The sequence below is a fragment of the Pleuronectes platessa genome, chromosome 16 (genome assembly GCF_947347685.1).
Source record: "Pleuronectes platessa chromosome 16, fPlePla1.1, whole genome shotgun sequence".
NCBI lineage: Eukaryota > Metazoa > Chordata > Actinopteri > Pleuronectiformes > Pleuronectidae > Pleuronectes > Pleuronectes platessa.
In genome coordinates, this window is record NC_070641.1 from 17,647,631 (window position 1) to 17,660,532 (window position 12,902).

General features: G+C 43.4%; 1 protein-coding gene across 1 annotated transcript; it reads left to right on the top strand.

The window, feature by feature from the left end:
- The first annotated feature begins 1,210 nt into the window (after positions 1-1,210).
- Positions 1,211-11,326, top strand: cacng1b (calcium channel, voltage-dependent, gamma subunit 1b). Its single transcript, XM_053444050.1, has 4 exons — positions 1,211-1,451; positions 8,803-8,877; positions 10,537-10,674; positions 11,094-11,326. The coding sequence occupies exons 1-4, from the start codon at positions 1,211-1,213 to the stop codon at positions 11,324-11,326; spliced, it is 687 nt and encodes a 228-aa protein (XP_053300025.1).
- The last annotated feature ends 1,576 nt before the right edge of the window (positions 11,327-12,902 follow it).

The following is a 12,902-nucleotide window of genomic DNA, read 5'->3' on the forward strand; positions in this document are numbered from 1 at the left end:
AGGAGGGTATTGATGTTTTTCAGCCACAGCCATCAAAAGCATCTGAGTGCAGGATCAGAATATTGTTTCAATTTAGAGTTTCAGCTCTTCTCCTCGGGCTCACAGTGCTTCTGCGTCTGCTTCTGTTTTGTGCAACAAGTCTGTCATAAATTCCCACAACCAATAGAAGAGGCAAGATGTTGATGATCTGTCCGAGTGCAAGAAGAGCAAATCCAAGCACCAGCAGGGCTCAATCTGAATGTGAAATCAATAAGTACTGTTCTAAAACTGAAAGACCTTGCTTCAATAAAGATGGGGGGCCTTCGTGGAAAAGCTATATCTCAATGCTTTAGTCAAATATGTATTGTGTGAAACCAATCTGATTTAAAACACGGAAGCCAATTAAACCTCCAGTTTCAGAGCTCCATATGCCGACACCCTCTTTCACTTTCCAAATCTGGATCAGCTGCTGGAATCAGGTGGGACCCAATTGCCTCAAACCATGACTGCTGATTGGCTGACTATGTAGATCAGCTCTTTTCAGACGACAACTAATAAAGGAAATCTCCCCCCTCCCACCTCCCACCACCCCAGCCCAAGGAGTCCCCTGGCACGCAGAGCCCGAGACGACTGAGCCTGGAAACGGATCAGACTGATGGAGAATGTTCTGGACAAATAAAGGATTGATTACATCCGTCTCTGGAATGACAGTGAGATACTGATCAGGACTGTCAAATATACTGCCATTAGTTTGCAGCCGCTGTCTTTGATCGTGTCACCTTGGTATTGGATCACGTCAAATGAAAGCGTCTGATCGTGACCCAACTCCTGTCAAAGGTCGAGTAATAGGTTTAATAGGTGCAAGCACTTCCCGGTACATCTTCAAACCTCGAAGCTGAATGGCTTCAGCTCGCTATTGGCAACTGGGGAGGGAGAGGAGGAGAGGAGAGAGGTAGAAACTAGGGCACTGTTATCTGGCCCCTTTTTTTTTTTACCAACCACCAGGCACCAGGCAGAGAAAGAGAAGGAAGGAGCTGTAGACAGGAGAGCAGGAGAGACGAGAGGACATCAGTGTGTAGTGAAGCTTCAGACAAGACGAGGAACCTCTGGATTCAACATCTGGCATCAAGGACCAGAAGAAATACACAACCAAAACAACCTTGACTCTCCTTACCATCACACGCACACACACACACACACAAACACACACACACACACATCGGGCAGCAGCATGTTTGAGGAGCAGGCGACCAAGGTCAAGATCACGTCTGTGGTGATCGTGGTGGGCATGGCGGCGATGCTGGCGGCGGTGGTGACCGACCACTGGGCCGTGCTCAGCCCCCGCGTGGAGAAGCTCAACGCCACCTGCGAGGCAGCCCACTTTGGCCTGTGGAGGCTCTGCAAGAAGAGCATCTTCATCGTGGAGGAGGACCCCATGGGCAAAGGTTGCGGCCCCATGAGCTTACCTGGAGGTATGGAAGCATGGCAGACATGTTTGGGCTAAGTCTCTGTTTGTTGTATATTTGCTGACTGACAAGCTCCTAGTCACAGAGAGGATTTTGTTTCTTATTGACGGAAAGTGGACTTGAAGCGGTAAAGAAATATTAATGCTGCAGTTCTGCTTCATGTATCAGTGTAAAGATGAAGGTCAAAGCAGATACAGATTTAAGAGCTGAATAGGGGGGTGTCTGCTATCGTCCGGCTGCTCATTACAGTTATAATTGATCCTCGACATTGATGTACTCGGGTTTCATCTCCACACTTTAAAAGTTGTCCTTGTAAATGCACCAGAAACCAGCCAATTAAGCAAACAGCTGAAGTCGAGACTATCACAGCCATACTCCACTGTCTGCCCTCACTGGCTCTTCATGCATGGTGAGGAGCAGGCGATGCCCTTGTTTCTTTCATTTTCTCTGCTGCACCTTCTTCTGAGCTGTCTGATCACAGCAGAGTGTTGAACTAAACTATGAGATCATAAAATGCGTTTTAATGTCTACGTCTCTTGCTCGCAGTGATTTGCGGTGTCAAAGCAGACCTGAGGATTCACTTTGATCAACAGGCTGACCGGAGAGCAGTATTCTAAGGAGGTCACTTAATTCAATCAGCTTTTTATTATGCCACTGAGAAACCCTGGCTAACACAATGTTTAGAGGCACCGTTCCTTAGCCATACTCACAAGCTAATTACAAGCCATAAAACAAAATTGATCTTCAAGAAACAAACCAGTGTTGTAAGTTTCTCTTCCTTCCTTTAATACAGTAAGAAATTAAATGAATAAATCAAACAGGTATTCAGTCTAGCTTTTCAAAGTTCTCCACAATAGTCTTACGGCTCTAATCTTAAGAGAGCCAGCCCTGAGGTAAACAGCGTCGCATTGGCCACTGGCTGTGTGTGCGTGCCTTGCAGCCTCAGAGAGAGATTTCCCTCGGACTCTGTCATTGACTTCGCCTCCGGCTCCTCAGGATCAGTCCAGGCCTTAATGAAGTGTGGCTTCCCACACCAGCTCATGAGTTAGCGTGCACCTGGGAGACTCAGGAGGGGATGAAGGGGATCGGGGAGAAGAAAGCTGAAATGTGAATGGATGGTTAGAGGCAGGGATACCACGGTTGATGGGGAGAAGGGGGGGGGCACTTTTACAGAGTCCAATGAGGATGAAGACAAGGGTAACTGGACTAAGTTTTATGTCTTGCATGTTGAGAAGCCACAAAGCAACAGGACCAGTGGACAGAAGCCTTTTTCAGTCATGAACTCAGGGTAAATTGGGTCTGGACATTTTCCATAGATGTGTTTCACATATGAAGAAAGCAGCAGGAGATAGTCTGGTTCAGACATGTTCTCAACAACAGGCAAATGTCTGAACCCAGAGAGGAGGTGTGACAGGTGCCTGGAATAGAAATCTGACAAGTGTTCCTCCAGAGCACATTCTTTGTTAAAAATGGAGACAGAAATTTCAATTTGTTTAATAGATTCCCCCCCCCCCCCCCCCCCCTTCAAGTCAATCACCTGTGGTAATGACATATGGTAGCTGACAGACAACTCGAATATGATGAATGATCCAATTACAACCTCCACAGTCTGACAGCAGCAGTAGAATCATTTGCCAACATCTGTGACGGATTGCAGCTGCTTCTCTGATATTCAACACAGCCTGAAATGTACATAATGTCTGGACCAGAGAAAAAACATTTGATAGACTGAAGTTGCCACAGCTCGTCTCTTAGGTGTAGCGAGGAGAGTTCGGTTCGGTGTACATGGATCCACCTTCCTTTAATCTGCTGCATCCTGTCAACTGTGCAGCAAGAAATGTCAGCTGTTAGTCAGAGACCCCTGTACAACATTCCCAAAACCACAATGGGGCCTGCACACTTGGATTTGGACATGTGGCTGTCTGCTACTGAACCTGGCCTAATGGTTTCTGTTATAAAAGCCCATCATTCCCCATTTGTGGCCCAGCTATTGTCAAAGATGGATCTATCAGTGTGGAGCTGGAACTTTGTTGAGATTAGAGACGAAACAGTGTGAAAGAAAAAGCAGTTCAATGAAATCTTACACTGACCCCAAAATGTTATTAGCAGATTCATGCTGGGACTGTACCAACCAATCACCAACGGAATCACTAACTACCAGCAATTTGACCACAGCATACCGAGAAACCAGTTACCTTTTCTTCCATAAGTGAGTATGGTTATGGTTCTTTTCAGCTTCCTGAAAGTGAGCTGATCAGGAGGAAGTCGAGGCTTGTGGCAGGAAACGAGTAAATCCAAACTAATCTGTTCAGTGATTGTCCTCCAGTGGCAGAGAAAAGGCCTCTCAAGCCCTGGTTCTCCGAAATGTCAGATCCCCCACTGGTCAATCTTCCAGGCTCGTGAGGAGAGGCTAGAGAAACACAGCCGCTCTCTGAGCTCAGCGGTTTGCCTCCACCTTGATGGAGCGCTATCAGGAAGCTGGGCAGCCCGGCTGAGCACCGACGGCTTGGATCGGCTGCACACTTAGATTTTTACTCTTTTAAAACAAGCCAGCAAACCTCAGGCAACAGCTTTAACACCGTGTGACAAGGTCCGAATCATGAAGTCATGTTCTACAATGTTCAACCTGTAATGTCAATGGAGTTAAAAAATAAACACAGGGATGATTCATTTAGAAACAATACAATGGGACTAAATACCCTGATCATACTCTGTGTTATAGGGTCAGGTATCGTTTGGGTATTTTCCGATACCAGTGCTAAATCAATACTTTCAAACAGGTACCAGTTTCTAAACAATGACAGAACCTGCAGAAAGCAGAAAACAACAGTCGACGATAAGAGCAGCAATTTATTGAAATATTAACTGTCAACAATTTAAAGTATACTGAACTTAAATATATTAAAATAAATAAGTGCTAAATTATTTCACACCAAATCAGTTTGAGTGCTTAAATACAGCTAAATACTCCAAACTCGCCCACACTTCTAACTGTGGCTGTTTACAGTTGTGTTGTGGCTCCTGAAATTGTGTTTTCCGTCACCGGGCTGTTTAGGACTTCAACCCATTCAGCTGTCGGATTTTTGTCGTTGTGTTGAATCCAGTTTGAACTAGTAACTAGCTAACTGTCAGTACGTGCTGCCAGAGATAAGTGTGTTACCACCACAGTTAAGTGTGTGTTAAGTAAGATGTTAACTAGGGCATGTGCTCAGGCACCGAAATCTGCGTTGTGATGAGGTCTGGTAGCTGCTGGGAATTTAGTAACTGTTGCCTGATTGGTTCCTACTTTCGACCTATAGCTGTAAGAAGGGAAAGTGAGGTTCTGGAGGCAAACAGATCTCTGACAACGTTCTGGATGTGTCTGTGGCCACTGGGGCTACTGGAGAGGCTGACTGTAAAAAACTATCACAACTTGCTTTTGAATTTCACTTGTGTTGGAGATGTGTTGTAGGCTGATTGTTGACCACACAAGAAAAACTACAAGAGTGCAGAATACCGATCACCTCATCGAGGCAGTCGTCAACAGGTCCCTACACAAACAGCTTCATATGGGCACAGTTACACAGCTTTTGTGAAGGTGTCGCGTAACACCGGGCAGCAAAGAGGCAAACCTAAATGACTTCTGAAATTGCTTCCCACAAATGACGCATGACAGCTTTAGTGTGCGGTAAAAGTCAAACAAATGCTTTATGGTTCACGAAAGAGCATAAACAGTGCTTTTTGTGTTGCATGGTTGTGTTCCTACACATATACAGCGAGTGTGCAAGGGAGCAAGGGAGAAAAGGAGTTTATCATCGCAACATATTTTCTGGTTCTCTAGTGGAAAGAGACTAACAAGGCGGGTGGCCTCAATTCATCCCCTGAAAAGCACCTTGAACCACCACTTGTACTTTTTTCTCAAACAGCCATTTTTTTATTCTAGTCTGCCGGGTCTCTGCTCCCAAACTGTGGAGGTGTGCGGCTGTTTTGGCATTCAGGAAACAAGTACACTTTTCAAAATGTGAATGAATCACTCCCTGTTATGTAAATCGGAATACATGCAACATTGCATATGATATTCAGAGATAACTGTTGAGATCTCTTATATAATGTGATGCTACGATGCCATTTGTGGTGACCGTGATCACGACAGTCAGTCAGACTCTAGTGTTTTGAATTTCAGGATAAGGGTCAGGCCACATACTCACACATACATGGGATAAGCTGTCGTGGCCCAGTTCTTACAGTTCCTTGTGCAGCAGACATTCAAATAGCCCCACTCATCCAATTCACATTGACCCAGAATTAGTCGGTCATTCTGCCTGGCTAGAATAAGAACAGCACCCCCCTTCCCTCCAACACCTTAAAAATATATAAATCCTGCAATAGTGTAAAATTGTCTACACAGCCGTCATGATATGTAAAAAAGTCTCAGCATATTTCAGTTAAAAGTCGGCTCGCTGTGGACGCAACCTAAAAACATCCGGCGATAAAGGGACTGTGGGCGGAGGGAGAGATGTGAGCAGGGAAAAGGAAAAAGATGGAAATGGAGAAACCAAACCAAACCGAGAGAAAAAGCTGAGGTGACAGGTTTAATGACAGGTGGAGAAAGAGAAGAATGTGTAAAGGAGAAGCTGCATATCAAAGAGAGGAGGTGGCAGCGGCGTCTAATGGAAAGAGGCAAAACTAAAATGACAGGCGATGCCTCGTTCTTATCACGCTGCCCCCAGAACTAAATCTTCCCATTAGCCATGACTGCGAGGTTGATGAGGCACGCCCAGACTGAATCTTCTCCATCTACACTGACGACACACTTACAAGAATACCGGATATACACAAGTTACTGTTTAACCTTGTTTTAAGCATCAATGGTTTGAAAAAAGAAACCATACATGTTTTTCTAATGAATCTATTGAAATTGTAAGTAGAACAACTCCTTCTGTGTGAAATGGTCAATCTGCTGTTTCATTTAATGCAGATATTGACAGGAAAAAAATCTAGAACCAATGAACTGCAAACTAGGAGACATGAGCTGTGTCTTAAATCAGGAGGCTGCACTGGAAGACCGATTTCGTCACGGCGGTGCGACTCGACCGTTCCATTTTCTGAGGCTCCTTCAAATGCGTCCTCCCACCCCCAGGAAACCAAGGCTCCAACAGGTGGATCGATCCTGACCCCACCTCTCCCAGGATTCACAGCCCTTCAGTGATGAAGCGTTTTTTCAAAGAGGTCATGGTGCCGGATCTACATGATCCTTTACTAACTCATTGTCCAGAGGATAAACAGTGGTTCAGTCTTTTGAAGATTCCTCAGTTCAAATCGAAGGTCTCGTTTTTGATAATCCTCATAGAGGCTTTATTGAGTTATATTGCAGAGAAAACAATTTCCATACATTTACCCCTCATCATTCTAAACCTATTACAGAATAAAGCCAAAGTGATAAGATACAGGTTGAAGGTTCATCCTCCAACAGGACAATGACCCTTATTCCCACAGCCGAGACAAACCCAACTCCAGCTCAACTGGAGCCAAACCAAACATCTGTGGAGAGAACTAAAAAAAAACACCTTTGTACCACCCCCCCCCGCCCAGCCTGACAGAGCTGGAGAGGATCAGCAGAGAACAAAGACAGAAATTCCCCAATTCCAGGTTTGACAAGCTTTTCACGTTTTACCCGAGTAGACACAAGCCTGTGACCGGCTGTCAGTGGTGCTTCAACTACTGTAAGAACCAAGTCAAAGGATCATAACACTCAAGTATCTCTCAATAAACTTGCAATGGTATCTAACATCCTATTAACTCTGTCATTAAGGGGTCATAAGTGCAGAGTCATTCACCTGATATGTTTTTGGCTGCAGCATAAAGACGTGAAGTGGTCTTGATAATTTCTGAATGAAATGCTTCATCTCACAGGTGACGACACAGAGAGAGAGAAGGCTAATGAAAATAATGTATTTGCAGATAGAACCCCCCCCCCCCCCCCCGCTCACACACACACACACACCCACACACACACACACACACACACACACACACACACACACATGCTGTGATATGGCTTTACATGAGTAAATAGATAGCACTAGCCAAGACCTGCAGCAGCCTGTTGCTAGGTTACCTCTTTAGTGATTCTTTCTCATCCTGGATAACAAACAGCTCCACTGTTGCCTAGTGCACACACACACACACACACACACACAAACACACACACACACACATACACACACACACTCTCTCTCTCTCACTCACACACACAAACACACAGTGGGAGAGAGAGATAAATAGAGCGTGAGGGACAACACACAAACATCGTCCCTGTCGGTGTGGACAGAGAGAGCACCTGTCTGCTTTATGGGTTTAATCTCAGTGAGGACGGATGGTGAGAGGAGGGACGAGGGGACACTCACTTGGCCTTTATGTCCTCTCAGCCCTGGTCCCCTCAGAGACAGACGGCAGACAGATGAGTGTGTGGGAAAGGACGGCACCCAGGAATCGTTTTCTCTGTATCAGGCAATATTGGAGATTGTGGTCAAAGGACTAAAGTTTGGGGCCAGCAAAGAGCAGAAATTCATTATTGCTGTGTGAATGGGATTTCTGAAAAGTATGAGCGCACAGCCGACAGGACGGGGACGGATTTGAGTTTGAGACATTTGGTTTAGGATGATTGCAAAGCGGCAGAAAGAGGATTTGGAGAGCGGTGCTGCACGTGCACCTGATCAAACACAAACAGAGGAAGGGGAACAGTTGTGAAGGGCTGATTCTCAACCGATTCAGACACAAGTAAAGAAGTGTGGTTCTATAACACACACTTTTTATTTCATTTTCTACCACATTGGGCACAGAGAATGTTTTTCAAGCAGGAAGGTTGAAGCTGCTGGGTTTGCCATGAGCTCCTGGGTATGAGTTAATAGTAAGACACTATTAAGAATACTTATTTATGCTTTTCCTACAAGGTAAAACTAAAGACACTGTGATCTCAGACATTTGAGTCATAACTTTAAATTTGTAAGTATAATGATTAGTTTTAATTTTGCAAGCTGATAGCAACACACCTACCCTGATTTCCTGGATAAAATGAATAATGAAGCCATGTAACAATACATACGTTTTAAAGGTTTCCGTAAAGACTGTAAGTAGAGTCCCACTTTTACACATCCCCATAATTGAAGGTAAAGTATTTTGTACTGCAATAAATCTGGGGTGTGGTTTTACTATTTTGTGTTAATATCTGTTTGCGAAAGACCTACAATATGCATGTGTATTTGATTTCAGCCAGGATTGAACTTTTACATAGAAGAGTCTGTGCCAGGTGTCGTCTTCCCCTCTGATTTCTCTCTATCCCTCTCTTCCTCCTCTCTCATCCTGTCTTACTCTGCAGCAAAGAACTGTTCCTACTTCAAACACTTCACATCGGGGGAAGAGGCTGAAGTTTTCGAAGTCAAGACCCAGAAAGGTGGGTGCCTTATCTTTACCGCACAGACTATTGAAGTGAATAACGGAAACCATTTCTACTAAAGTGAAAGAAAATGGGAGTAAATCAAATTTACTACATGTGCATGAGCTCAAACATCACATACCCACAATGTACAACACAGAACTTGTGTAATGCATGTATGTCATGTGCGAGACCCCGAGGACACAGGACAACTCTGTCTTCTACACTCGTTTTCTAACCAACTGCAATAGAAAATAGATTTTTTAGGACACATGAGATAACGCTGCCTGGATTACGTGTTGTTTTACTGCAAACCATTGCTCACATCAGACCAGTAAAGAAATCTGCTGCCCTGTCCTCTGATTTCATCCCTTTATCTCACCTGCTGCAGCGAGATTGTTATTTTCAAAGTTAACGTATTTCCAGGAAATAGCTCCTCTGTTCCCTCCTCTGTTCCCTCCTCTGTTCCCTCCTCGGTTTCACGACCGACAGACACAGAAAGACATGCAAGCAAACATGAGCCTGATTCCCATAAAGACACACAATCATGCAGTCGATCATTGTTATAGCCTGTGTTCACCTCCCCCCTTGTTCCAGGATTCTTCTTTGGCTGCCTGTCAATTTTACGATTACATTATAGAATACTTTGATTTAACCTCCTCATATTTCTGTACTTTTATGCTCCTATGAGCCAGGACACTGTCTAAGTCCTATAGTGGTGCGTTGCTCACCACGTTAAGGTCTGTAGGTTGAAAACCAAAGAGGACAGGGCCTTATAAGAACAAACATCTAAAGTACAATGCAGAATAAGAGGCTATAAATAAATGCAAAACTGCATGTAACATAACAGAGAGCAAAAGTAACAGCATCAGCACAAAGATGCACTGGTGAGGTGTCATTCGTGGAAAAAACTAATAATTTGGTCTCTTTTGTGATAACCAAGTTGGGCTACTTGAGCTATTCCTTTTATAATTGTGCTAAAATGTTGCAGCCCTAAAGGACACGCATTTAGCTCTAATAAGTCAAACCTGGAGCCGCCTGGGCTCGTAAACAGACGTCCTGCGACTCCTTCAACCGCCCTGCGAGATCACAAACTTTTGTTTTAAGCACATTTACACCTCTTATCGTTTTCTCAAATCTGGTTGTCTCTCCAAGTTGACATCTTCAGCATCTTCTACGGGCAGTCACCTCTTTTTCATCCTGGGAGAATTTAGTTTTTTTAGGGGGCTGGCAGGAAAAACCAAGGAAAATATCCGGAACACGTCCCGAGCTTAATATTAAACAGAAAATCATGCATTCGTACACGGGTTCTAACAAAGAGCCTAAGACACTGAGACAGCTCCACAGTCTAAATGCTTGAGTGGAATCGGATCATTTTAATCACAGTCGGAGCGTTACAGAGAAAGAAAGAGTAGATAATCTAAATCTGACGAACAGACAGGATGAGAGGGCGGAAGGAGGAAAAGATGCTCTAATCATCTTGTTCTAGGCCTGCAGCATCTCATCCGTCACGGAGTTTATATAAATGACTGCTGCTTTTCTAGTGAAGCTAATTTAAAGGCTAATTATCCGTGTCACAACCCGCCCGAGTGCAATATCGAAACAATAATTATGTCTTCTCCATCTTGCCGTCTCCCTGGCGTCCCGCCTCTTATTGTTTTTCCTCTCTTTCCTCAGAGTACAATATCTCAGCAGCAGCCATCGCCATATTCAGCCTGTTCTTCATGACCCTGGGAACTGTCTGTGTCGTCTTCTCGTTTGGGAAGGGCCGTGACTACCTGCTCCGACCCGCCGGGATGTTCTTTGCCTTCGCAGGTCAGATCCAACACACCATGTGGATCACGAGTCAGTTCATCTTTCTGGTTCTCTTGTGTCTTTCTCACAGCTCAACCTGAAAAGTAGTGCGTCATCGTCACACACACTTTTTTTCTTTTCTAAGATAAATATTACAGATGCAGCCAAATTAACAGAGTTGAAAGGGTAATTTGTGAGGTTTTTTTGTGGCTAGATGGAAAGTAGTGATAGAGCTGATGTAGCTCTGGGGCAACATTTCCATCCAGTATCTGTAGGAGGGATGAAATTAACTGTGACGAGTGTGATCTCCCAACGAAAAACACATTTACTACACCCTAAAATAAATCTAAGAATCCTGCAGTTTAAATGTGGAATTGTAAAATTGGTTGATTAAGCTGTTTTTGCCCTTTACAATGACTTCTTTCTGTTTTGGAACCCAGGCCTTTGCATCATCATTTCCGTGGAGGTGATGCGCCAGTCTGTCAAACGTATGATCGCCAGTGACGAGACCATCTGGATTGAATACTACTACTCCTGGTCCTTCACCTGCGCCTGCGCCTCCTTCACTCTCCTCATCCTCAGCGGAGCCGCCCTGCTTCTCATCTCCATGCCCCACATGCCTCGTAATCCCTGGGAGACCTGCATGGACGCCGATCCGGACACCCTAGAATAGACACAGGGGATGTAACAGGCATAGTTGACAAATTTAAATTCAATAAAACACATAGGATATACGATCCCACACATTTATCAATTCTACTATACAAAGAAAACAGTTCCTCTGGTGAAGGTAAGGACAAACATGCCCCTGACAGAATTCAGCCATAAAAAATATTTATATCTTTATATTATTTCACATTTCCACTGAGTTAATAGCAGTGAAATCAAAGAATGCTGTTTAATGGTTTGAATTCTGACATTTCTATCTATTACTTGTTGAGAGTGGAGTATTTTGTGTACACAGTGTATTTTAGTCATATTTCACGATTGAAAACATTCCACAAAACGTACATCTACACGACCAAAATGAGAAATAAAGGTAAAAAAAAACTGAAAAAGACAAGAAAAGAAATCCCCAAGTGTAGCATCAGGGTTAAAGAGGTTTTAGTCTGGTTTCCCAAGGATGAAAAAACAGACATACAACAAACAGACAAGACAGGTTCGAACCTTGAGACTAAAATGAGACCGTAAGAGAGATTAAAAGTCTTTGATCATGTGAGTCACAGATAGCAGAAGAGCGAAAGAACCGTCCACTGATGATATCACATTTTAATTCCCTAGATCTGGATTTTTTTCTGTGCATTAGATCATGACTATGGCTCTCTATAACTGTGGGTTATGAAGCAAACATTCACATAAAACAAACCATAAACATCCATTTAAAATTTCCTTCAAAAATATTGATGTTTGTAATTTGTGTTATCATTAAGTTACATCACTTTTATTCTGTTTGCCCACAGCTAAAAACATATTTAGGGTAAGTATGCTGTAGAATTTATATACTTTAATTATGGCATATGATTGTAAAACAGTAGCTTGAAGATTGCTCTGTTCTGTAGACTGTATATTGTTGATGTCAGAAGAAAATCCAGCTTTTTTAATTGTAGTCGCATTCGAATCCTATTTGACCTTTTCAGTTTTCTCGTTTTATTTTTCAATCTGGTTTCACCTGACGGCAGCAGGAATGTAAATTATCTTGATGTGCGTTACACAGAGGTTGTATATTCTTAGCTAAACTGTCGTCTCCGTCCTCACAGGTTATATTTGAATTATTTCTCTGGCCCTGGAGTCAGTCAGCTGGTGCAGGTGCAGTGAAATTAAAGTTCCCTAAATAATGCAGCTTCACAGGGAAACAAGAAGTGATTAGATTTGGCTCTGGGGTCCGACTGAGAAGAACATTTCCATTTTTCTTACTGCCATAGAAAAAAATGGGGACTTGGTCATTGTACAGGTTTATATTTTAGAAAATTGAAACAATAAGCCGCCAGTTTTCTTATTGACTATTTTATATAATTTGCACTGTCATGTTCAGCTGGACAGGAACCAGCTGTTCATTTGAAGGGAGCAGCGTATAAATAAGAGATGTTTTGTTTGAAGAAATATTCACCTCATTGTTAACAACTTGCCAGACTATTTATTTTAGATTTGTGAAGTCGATGTCCGTGATTGTCTTTTTTTCCCCACCAAGGGAACTTAAATAAATCTGTAAAGGTCATGATGGTATGACTTTTTGTGCTCAGTGTAAAGCA

Bases quoted from the DNA above. Each gene is read 5' to 3' on its own strand.
- cacng1b (XM_053444050.1), top strand. From the start codon at position 1,211: ATGTTTGAGGAGCAGGCGACCAAGGTCAAGATCACGTCTGTGGTGATC. The intron at 8,878-10,536 runs GTGGGTGCCTTA...CTCTTTCCTCAG, and splicing joins CGAAGTCAAGACCCAGAAAG to AGTACAATATCTCAGCAGCA. The intron at 10,675-11,093 runs GTCAGATCCAAC...TTTGGAACCCAG, and splicing joins GATGTTCTTTGCCTTCGCAG to GCCTTTGCATCATCATTTCC.